The sequence below is a fragment of the Lissotriton helveticus genome, chromosome 1_1 (genome assembly GCF_964261635.1).
Source record: "Lissotriton helveticus chromosome 1_1, aLisHel1.1, whole genome shotgun sequence".
Taxonomy (NCBI): domain Eukaryota; kingdom Metazoa; phylum Chordata; class Amphibia; order Caudata; family Salamandridae; genus Lissotriton; species Lissotriton helveticus.
In genome coordinates, this window is record NC_136057.1 from 697,192,410 (window position 1) to 697,203,880 (window position 11,471).

At 42.7% G+C, this 11,471-nt stretch overlaps 1 protein-coding gene across 1 annotated transcript in view; it reads right to left on the minus strand.

Annotated features, from left to right (window-relative positions):
* The window catches only part of METTL25 (methyltransferase like 25), a 690,484-nt gene extending 679,898 nt beyond the window's left edge, over positions 1–10,586 (minus strand). Inside the window, exon 1 of the mRNA XM_078674227.1 lies at positions 10,242–10,586. Within this exon, the coding sequence (XP_078530353.1) occupies positions 10,242–10,494 (253 nt within the window). The 5' untranslated portion in view covers positions 10,495–10,586. The remainder of the gene's footprint in view (positions 1–10,241) is intronic.
* Between the last annotated feature and the right edge of the window lie 885 nt (positions 10,587–11,471).

An 11,471-nucleotide genomic window follows, 5' to 3' on the forward strand; every position in this document is an offset into this window, starting at 1 on the left:
ACATAAAGTTTGCCCATATCAACTTTGTTCATCCACATAGTAGTGTGTTCCATACTCCTTGTAATTTGTATGGATTCCTCCTATGTGGGATCAATAGATAGTAGCCTTTCTTTCACATTTCTGTTATTTGAGCACTTAACAATTTGATCAATTTACGTTACTGCTAACCCTCGTAATGCAGCAACATAACTCATATTCTCATCATGCCCTTTCACTCAGCAAAAAAATATATGTCTTTCAAAAACCACGCTCACTTTGGCGTGAAATGTTTCTCCAACATTTGCAGTGACATCTCATATGGATTCAGGGGTTTCCCATTCCCCATGCCCAGTGAGGCCAAAGGGGAAGATCATCGTAAATCCTCCTCCCTTCCACTCCTATATGGTGTAGTAATATGGCTTGTTTTCCAATCGGACCATACTTGTCTCCACCTATGGGCAACATATACTTAAAAAACAATTTTTTTCCACCTCTTCCAAGGGATACTTGGCTCCCTAGGTACCGCTAGAAAACTAGTTGAGGCAACCATGATCTTCTCCGACGTACATGCAAGAGAATCAAAATAACAAACTATCACAATTTGCTAAAATAACAGACCAATATAACAAATTATAACATATTTTAAAAAATCTAAAATTATTATTCAACATACCAACAGTGATCACTTAATTATGCTCGTAGTTTTTCTTCTAGCAGAAGCAAAACATAAGGCTTTCCACTATTTCCAGCTGAAAGGAAGTCATTCTTCTATGTAAATGACTTAATTTGATGCAAGCAGCGTTCATCACCACCTTACAAAGGATGACCGAAGCAGAAAAGAAAACCTGTAAGAGTTGATTGCTTAAAATGGCACAGTTTTGATAATAGAGAAATTTTCGATACGGGCTTATAATATTGGTGCCGTGCATCATGGGGAAACCTACAAATAAGGTCGAATTAAAAAATGCAGGCACTTTACTTTGAGGCCACGTGTCAGAATCAGGACGCACATTCAGCAAGACGTGACCCAAATAAATGCTCGGGCAGCCATGTATAGCCAAGTTCCCAGCTTCTAAGCTCCGTTACACTTAACTCAACCTTGAGCCAGAGAAGCGGTCGAGCTGCTGCGAGGAGTAAACAGCATGTCTGCCATTCTCAAACATAAAGCTTTCCCGGAACCCAGTCTGCTCATAATCAATACCTGAACGACTGTTCATATCAATTCCACCGCTATCAAGCTGAAGAGCTTGACTATTTGTCTGAGCAGGTCAAAGCATTTGCCACAAGTGGCATTCACCTGATCCTGCATGGAAAGGGAGTGGTCTATTGGAAATCCAAGGTTCTTAGCTACTCTCCTTGATTCTGGTACAGCAACCAGAGATGACAGCCTTATATTTGTCTGATATCTCAGTAGCCAGTGCATTATTAGGGCCAATTCTAGCTGGTTCTTGTGTTGGCCAATAAATCACAACCGTACATGCTAACCAAAAATCTCAAGGGACCACGACCTTAAACAATGAATTCTAATCTGTCCACAATATGTTAGAAATGTGTGTTAGCCTATGTGTTTCATTGTACCACTTTGCTGGATCCTCTCACAACTTGGGAAATTATATGTAAAGGCATACAAATCAGCTTTTGTCCATGGGACATGTACAAGATTCCGTCCATGAAATTCAAAAAATGGCCCTCCTTCAACCTGAGTCACTTGCAACATTTGTCACCCTGCATTCGGCGCCTTTCTTCCTCTTTTTAGTTGCTTTCCCCTTTTACCATCTTTCTCAATATTTTTTCAAGTCATTCTAATCTCAAGTTTTTTTATTTAAATCTTTAACATAAGGTTTCAAGTTAATCAAGCCCATTTCTTTAATGTCATGTGTCAAATCCATTTAATAATTTTGCTTCACATTTTTTAGTTTGTTGATCTCAACTAATTCATCAGCTAACTCCTCAAATGTAACATGTGCCTGATTCACAAATCTGGCTGCCTATTTAATCAAATGTCTAATTTCATCAGCCTTGTAAGCCAACATCATATTCAAATTGACATTGCCCTGAATCATCTCTCTAAATTAAATTTTCAAAATGCCTATGCTAATATCTTCAGGAGGAGGCTCAATTATCACTTCTGGTGCTACAGCCTGTCTCTGAATCTCAATTGATATATCTCTACTTGTAACAGACACTGCTGTCATTACTGATTTTGTCAGTGCACTTGATACCACCCCAGTAGGGGTTTGTACCTCCACACAGTCTCTCCTAGCACTTGTGTCTACTCCCACAGTAGCAGGAACAGAGGTGGTCACTGCCTCTGTATATGGAGGAGGTCTAGAATTCAAAGCTCATGTATAAAATTATCATCATCAGATGAATCTGCATTTTTGTTAATATGGAAATTATTGCATTCATCGATAAAAATGAAATCTCGCCTTATTAACAGAATTGCCCATTCTGAACTCCACATCTATCTCGACTGGCAAATATGTAGCCAAGCAGGCCCTGAGACCTTGGCCTGGGGTTACTGATTGATGGTTCAGAGGTGAGAGGGTGCACAGCTGGCAGGCAAACACTTGAGCAGGAAACTCTTGATCAATTCCACAGATAGCAAAAGACACAAAAATGATGGAAGAATGCGGAACAAATAAACATTCACCCCCAGTCAAGAGATCTGGGTTAAACACATCCTTCTTTTGATCACCATGCCACCCCAGTTTAGACGCAGCCATTTGCAAATCAGTCTTGATCATGCTCCTCATGGGAAAAGTCCATCCAGAACTGTTTAGTCAGGTCCTCTCTGGACCAGAAACAAGCATCCTGGGACTGGTTTCAGGGTATCAACCCTCATCGGCCAGGCTAGTTTCAATCCAGTGGCCCAGCGAGCCTGGGACCCACGTCTGGGCATACCTGGCGCACTTAGGGGGAGAAAGCAAAAGACACACAAATGTGTACTGAATGCGGAACAAATCCAACATTCACCCCCAGTCAAGAGATCTGGGTTAAAAACTATGGATTTAGGCCAAGATCTCTGTAATGGAGTGAATGTTTAACATTGTTGAACATTCTGTCCATCAATTGTTCTTTTTGCCTTTGTCACCCCAAGTGGGATGGGTATGCCCAGACGTGGGTCAAATGCTCTCCATGCCACTTGAGTCAAGCTAGCCTGGCTGAAGAGGGGTGATACCCTGAAACTGGTCCCACAGGATGCTCGTTTCCGGTCCATGGAGGACCTGGACTGGAAATTCGGTCTGGGCTGTTTCCATAGGAGCATGGTCAAGACTGATCTGAATGTAGCTTTAAAATGGAAGCAAATAAACAATGGATTTAGACCCAGATCTCTGTACTGGGGTGAGTGAGTGACATTGTTCAGCGTTATATCATTCAATTGTTATTTTTGAAATTCCACAGATAAGCACAGTGACACTATAATGGTCAGGGGAGATTGCGCAATAAAAACACACATGGCCGTAGGGGGTACACGCGCTCCTAAAAACAACACAAAGTCACATGCCACATGTGTTCGGAATGCATAGTTAATCAGGACCCAGCACATGTAGTGATGATGTGCTTCCCAAGCGAATGTATGTTATTATCCTGCTGTATTTCTCCCCGCAGGGAATCACAACGCGGTTGTTACAACGACTGTATTGTGATTCCGCATACCATTACCCCGCAAGTCGGAACAACGACTTGCAGAGGGGGGGCGCTGGATGTTGGAATAGTATAATTTACCATTCCAACTCCAGTCTATGCGGAAAATAGGGAAGGTGTTGGATTTTAAATCCAACACCTTTCCACCACTCCGCAAGTCGTCGTTCTGACTTGGGGAATAATGGTATGCGGAATCCCTGCGGGGAGAAAAATTTGTGGTAAACGTTGTTTACCTTCCCAAGCTGGTCATGTTCACCCAGCAGCGGCCGGCACAGATAAGTGCAGTGGGGCAGGACGCGGCAGGGAGGGGGAGCCGACAGACCACGTAATAGGTATTATTTATTTAATTATACCTATTCTGTCATCTGTCGACTTCCACCACCGCCCACCCCGCCGCCGCCACGTTCACCTGTGCTGGCCACCAATGCGTTCACCACTGGCCACATTGTGTCCACGCGAGGTCAAGACCCACCTGTAGTAACCATTTGACCATTCATTTATGACTCCAAAGGCAGCAACCAACATTCCTCACCATATATGGTATGCCAGAAACATTTATGATCTGTCATTTTTTGTATATAAGGACATCTACCAAATGTAAATCGTGACAGTTCTCACACTTAGTGCCTGTAACTGTTCTCCCGGACGAACTGTTTGGGTAAACAAAATGTTCCTGTTTTGCCAAACGCCTCTTGTCTTATTTTTTTTCTAAAGATCTCAAACCCGAGCAACATGTTCAATTTTAATTTCTGTTTTATCTTTATCCTGCTCTTCTTTTTCTGTGACTATAGTAAGGAACGTTTTCACACGGTCTATCATTTCATCTCTCCAAGTTTTCTCTTGTTTATTCACTTAATTCTTCAGCCACTGTCAAAACGAGCTTTTCACCTGCTTTCTTTTTCTGTAGCCATGCGATCCCAGTTGTCAAGTGCCTGTAACTGTGTAGGTCTAGGCATTGGCTTTGTGTCGTCTATAGCTTGTCTCAAGAAACCTAGTTTTCTGACATTTAAAGTACCCTCTATTGGAAATTGTAGAGCTTCATTGTGTGTGGTATATTCATTCCAATCTAAAATTCAGGTACACATTTAGTACCCTATCTCTTTCATCATTTCCAGGCTAGTGTTCATTCTGTAGGTCTGTTCTGACCCTCCCTGGATACTACAGTAACCTTGGGCTTTACCGACAAGCTTCCCATTCTTTTTTTCACTCAAAATAACCCACAGGATCAACTCAAAATCACAATAAACAACCTAGCAAACAATGACAAGTCCCAGCAAGGCTCTTTGATGGGTCACCCTATCACAGTGCAGATTCATCAGCAACCAATCAGAACACTAATCAAAGAGCGGCTCCCTAGCTGAGCAACTAATCATGAACTAACCAGTCAAGCGCACACAACAATATTAATGATATGAGTAATCAAATTGAAATCATTCACAGGATAAGATCACACACGAATGTTCTTTTCATTCCTGTTTTAATAAGTCTGTGAATGTTTCTCCTATCTAGGAGATCCATACAAAAGGAAACCAGCCGACACGTGTTTCGTCAGTTGGGGTAATAACCCCTGACTCTTCAGGGCTGAGAATGTATGGAGTTTCGTAATATCGGCAGAACGGTGATAATTCCAACCCGCTCCTGTTCGGGTTTTTATAATAATAGTGTGCAAAGGTCCGCACATGAAATAAATGGTAATGTCGTAAAGGCGTGTAGCTCTGACAATGGCGGGTTTTGCCAATTGTCACTTCATGAACGGCGGTATGCCATTAGTGTAACGTGAAGGGTCTTCTCCGGATGCGGGAACTAATCATGTCACAAATTATCAGTGATTCAGAAAACTACATAGCCTCTTTAAACTCAAATAACTAAATAAAGTCATTGTCTGGTTACCCTAGAAAGAAAGGAAAATCAACCAATTCAATCAAAACCATGAAACTTCAGAAGCACAAACAAAACTCCAAATCAAGAACAGAAAACAAAAGCTCAGTTTAAACCATGATTCACACTAGGTAGATCCCCCCCCAGCAGCAATCCACCCGAGTCAGTGCACTTGCTCTGTGCACAGAAATAATATACACCAACCAGAAATAGGCATACCTCATAGGAAAAAAATGAACTAGTCAAGAATCCCTATCAATATGTGAGCGGTGCTTTGGTCCACATACCAACAATTATAGACAGGTGCTGTCAATATCTCGAGATCTTGGATTTTGAGAAATTTGATAACCAAACCAACAAAACCTCACGTGCTTTTAAGAAATATGAATAATAAGACAGCACCACAGTAATCAATACAGCAATTGAACCCGTAATCACCATCACATACCCAAACTCACAACAGAAACAGAATTTCATCTCTCAAACTCCCTTTTTAGGTCTCGCCTGTCGATGCGCATGCGCATCGAGCAAGCGAGACTATAGGGGCTCATCCAGACTTTATCTAACTTGCAAGGAATCGTGGCGATTCCTTGCAGTGCCCGTGACTTTTAAGCTCAATGCGCATGTGCATTGAGCTTAAAAGCGCGTGCACAGCCGCCCGCATTCCTCCGACACCTTTTGAAGTGAAGCTTAGCTTCACTTCAAAGGCCCGGCTTCTTCACACCCACATGCCGCTCTGCCCCGCTCCGCCCCCTCCCCTGAGTCATCCTGCCTGCCCAGACTTCTCCTCCCCCCCTCCGACGTTCCCCCCGCCCCCTCCCGCCACGCAATGCCGAGCTTGTTTTCTTTCTACCCCTTTCCCTAGTCTTTCTCTCGCTTTCCTTGTCTCACGCATCTCTCTCAATGTGTACCTCGTTACATCTATCCATGTCTCTCCCGCTCTCTTCCCATTTGTTCATATGTTGTCATCTGCCAATCTTTCTCCCTACCTCTTCATTCGTTTTCCGTACATTTAGCCCTCAAACCAAATTCCTGTCTACTCGTGCCACCTGCTTTTTATCTGTCAACCTCTCGCCCCACCTCTAGCTCGCTTTCTTCTTCTGTTTACCCCCTCCGTCCCCGTCTCTCTCCATCCGTCAACCCTCCCTCACCCGACCCTCCCTGCCCTCTCTATCCCTTCCGTGGCTTCCTTTCGCAGTTAATGATTGCGGTATTTTCCGCACCTTGGTTAGCCTCTGCTCCTGCTGTGTCTCTTACTGTGTGGATGCAGCTGTAATTATTCTCCAGGTTCACATCCCTCGAGACCTCTGGGTAAAAGTGCTGCCTATAAATAAATATTCGATGTCTCTGCAGCCCCTCTCCTTCCCGCTATACGCTTTGCAGGTTTCTCGCCGTCTCTCCGGATCTCTTTATCACATTCCGGTCCCTCTCCATATTGCTGCGTATTTTGTCCCTTCTGCCTTGCTCTGTCTTTTGTTCACCTTCTTCTCTCTTTTTGTTGGCTCTCTTGTTTGTCTTCACATTTGCTTAAACTTTGAAGAACTTCAATTGTCTTTTTGAGAGGAGACATTTTAAATTTCCATGCCTAGAATTTTGGAAGGATTTTCACTTATTTTGTGGGCTCATTACCCATTTTGTGGGCTTATTGCCTCATTGTAAAATTGACGCATAGAGAATTGATGATCGTAAATATTTTTGTCCCCAGTTTTGCACTTTGCGCCAATTCGGAGCACAGTTCTATATGGTGGGGTAGCTAGAGCTTTTGCCGCTGGGTCGATCTTTCATTTGGCTGCTTATGACAGCTGTGCAGGTAAGAGGGGGAGGGTTGACAGAGTACGACGAGCGGCGGGAGGCAACAGACTATGAGACAGAATAAAATATAAAAAAAGAAAACTTAGCTTGCGCCCGCCACCGCCCCCCAAAAAGTGCCACCCATGGTGGTCTGCCCCTCCTCTCCCAGCTACGTGTCTGGTTTGATTGTCACTCTCACAATTTCTGTGAAGGCCATTGCTGCAAGATCCACCTACGGGATACAGCATGCAAATCTGTGTGAAGGGGGTGTGGTCCAACAATAGTGTCAGAATATTATTTGTCATTAATATTGGGTTCCAAATATAATTTACCAAAATCTCACCCCATTTGAGTTCATAAAAAATCTACACCCGTTGGGACAATATCTCTGTAAACCCTATTTAGGATATAATGTCAGACAATATTCCCCTCAGTAACATGCTGACATGCAATCATGAAGAGTAGAGCTGTGCCCAAAAATGTCCCAAAAACGTTTGCCGACTTTACTCCTAATTGTTTCCAGCAAAAGTAGCAATCAAATGCAAAAACAGACTTGAACGGGTATTTGTATTGTTTTTTTTTTTTTCATAACATATTTTATTGAATTTCTGCCATGACATTGGGGTGTTTTTATGGTGTGGCTTGCCAGCACAGTTACAGACAGACAATTATGTTATGCTATAATAATTTACACTGCTAATGGCTGCCCAGGCAAGTGCTTCCCATCGCGTCAGAAGCCTCAGTCACTAAAACAGGTACTCCCGCCTAGAACAGCCAAGTCTTTAACTGTTTTCTGAAACTGAGATGGTTAGGGACGTTGCTTAGGTAAATGGGAACTTTATTCCAGAGTCTGGGAGCCAAGACGCGGCATTACCTACCTCCCTGTCTAGCCAGCTTGAAGTGTAGAATAGCAGCTAGGTTGAGATCAGCGGATCTTAACATTCTAGTTGGGCAGTAAATGTGGAGCAGCAGAGAACTGACTGGGGGCAGCTGCCTTAATAAACACGCATTGAAAATGCAATAGGTGTCGCTTTTTATTAAGTTTAAAGCCATTTGCTTTGCTAATGGTATTGTATTCTCGTTTTGCATTATTTAGTGTATATTTTGGATATGATGTAGTTGTATGTAGTTAAAATTGCTGTGTTGTAGTTTAAAGCATAGCGTTATTAGGAAAAGAGCAGTGTTTCAGATTTGGGAGGTGAATGAATAGAAGAATAGCATGTGTGTTAATTTCGTAGTGAGATTACAATAGCAAAAGACACACAAAAGGGGCGAGGGAAGAGCAAATATGTGCACATATATGCACATATCACAAATGTACACTAAATAATGCAAAGCTACAATTCAATACCATTAGCAAAGTAAATGGCTTTAACTTAATCTAAGGCGAGACCTATTGCATTTTCAATGCTTGTTTTTTTTAAAAGCATTACAAAAAATCAATTCTCCCAATTCAAATTTGCACACCGTATTGTACAGGAACATCAGCTTGTCACTTCGTAAGAATCTCCATGACACTAAACTTTTGGCAGAGTTCCAAAAACTTCTTTTTCCCTTTGTACAGAAATCAAAACCTCAAAAATCATGGGGAAACATTTGGGCAACTCTAGGGATCCCCAAGAATTAGGAGGCACTCTTATGCAACCATCCTCTGCTCGTAAATTTGTGGAAGCCCGATCCCAATAATTTAATGAACACCAATATTTTGATCACCCCCAAAACTTACCTCTGGCGATTCAACTCCAACACCCTTGATCCAGCATTAAGAGACACCACCTTACCCAACATCAGGCCCACCCAAGTAGCAGCAAAGTAAACCAAACAGTGACCGAGACCACTAAAGAACTGAAGTCTAGATCAATAAAAAGTTAGAGTTTTATTACAAAAATTAGAATATGCAATACAAAATAATGAATGCTGCTCGCCATGAAGGCACAGATACGAAGATATAAAATCAGTATCGATTTTGTCAGGTTCTTAAAGAACACTAACAGCATTTTTAATTGAGAAGGAAGTCTTTCAATAATCGAACAGACTTACTGAGAAAAATTAAAGTCTCTCTCAAAAGGACAGAGTTCCATGAGAAAAAATAAAAAATCACCCCAGCCACATAAAACCTGCGGGTTTTATACATATATTAAGCGAAAACTATGAGGAAAACCCAAGATTCAGCATAGCATGATCACTGACAAAACATAGACAAATCAGAAATTGTATTGTCACAAATAAAGGCTATAACGCTAGCCCACTTCTAAGAATAATAAAGAATCTTCCAATTATGTCACATAGCTCTGGGCTACGTGGAAACTGTGGGGTTAGAAATCTCATAGGGGGGCATTGATTGGGAGGGAGAATGAGCACCAGCAGAATAAGCAAAACAACAGAAATTGTATTCTTTTAAATAAAATGATGTCTTTACGAAAATATGTCAATACTAAACTACATTTTTAATCACACTTCTACACATTACTATTGAAAGTGTATAATCATTACTTCATCGGTTATGCTCATACACATTATGAAAATTAATATCTCACAAATATTATTTAAAATTTCACATTGTCAAAAAACGTTAACAGCCTCTCCGAGCACCCTTGGCTTTTTAATAAACAGCATCTGCTTGCTGGAGCTCGTAGTTTCACTTAATGCATTGCAGGTATTCCCAAAGAAATGAAAGCAATGAAGCGATCACACCGCCAGCGACGATAATCCTGGCATCAACTAAATGTATCACAGCTGCCATGGGGCCACACAGCATCTAAGCCTGGACTGCCTCCCATTAACGCTCGCAGTTGTTATGATCCGGTTACAGGAAGTGATATATGACGAGGCACAGTGTGCCCGGAAGAGCATGGTGTAGGCAGAGTGTTTGTATGCAGAGGTGGGACTTTTTCTACGTCCCTCCTACCCATTTCTAGCAGTTTATTCTCCCCGGCAGAACTTACCCCAGGTCCTTGTGGGCTCGGGGTGCCTCAGCTGCTCTGGTGGGTGGTGCCGAGTGAAGGCTGCTAGCACGGCCTCGGGGGAGCAACACACTAACTCGTCCCACACCCCGCGGGTGTAGAAGTCCCCCGTGTGCGCGTTGGAGATGGGCAGAGCCACGGACAGGAAGCTCCGCACGGCCCGCAGCCTTTGGCGCAGCAGCTCCCAGGCAGGCTGCTCCAGGGTAGAGAGCGGGCGGCGGTCAGAGGAGGACATTGCCGCTGCTGGTCTAGGGCGGCGGGGTCTGCCTGCCTGTGAGACGCAGCTTACTCCTGCAGCGTGGCCCGCTAAAGAGCGACAGCCCTGCCTCCAACCCGCCCAGCACACGCCTCATCCCTAGAACTGCAGCGCGCTGCCACGCTTGCCTGTTAGTGTCCCCGGCCCTCTCCCCCTGACAAATTTCGAGCTATTAAAGTAAACATTATTTTACTTCTGTAGCGCGTCACAACCTAGTCAATACATTTGAAGCCATTAATGACCGACCTTCCCAAAATGTCCGCGAGTGAGCTTCATTTTCAAAAGAAAGCACAGCTCAAAAATAAAAAAAGAAAAAAAAACTAAATTCTGGTGCTTTTAAAGCGCATTGATATCGATACTGGAACAGTTTGGCGCTTCCGTCAATTGGTAAAATCCTCTAGCGGAGTGACAAATGCAAAAAGAATATTCTGCTTCGCCTGAATGTATAATTAGCAATAACAATGCTTATTTCGTACAATCGTAGTATTTTAATCACATTAAATCCCTTAATGTGAATCAAAACTATATTAATAAGGGAAACCAATTTTAACCCATCCCTTGCTCAACAGATGAAACTTTGACACCGAATGGTGGAACAATCTCAATTTCTCGACCACCAGTCCCTGCATTAGAGAAGTATTATGAAAATGCAGGGAATAAAAAAGAAATATAAACATTATGTATGTACCCATGCTTAAAATTCCTCGTAAATTATTTAAAAGAAACAGTTGTGGTGCTTAAGGTAGGTTTAAAGTTCCCAATTCATTATGAAACAGTGGTGCTGTTTATGGGCGGCAAACACGTTTATGTTCCCACCGGAAAAGTATGGATTCGCCTGCCCCTCTTAAAGCAATTAGTACCTGTATTCTCCAATAATAACTTGGTGCTTCCTGGGGATGGCGCCCTGCGACAGCTGTTCATTGTGAGGGCAAGGGTGAATGGAAAGGTATTTGCTT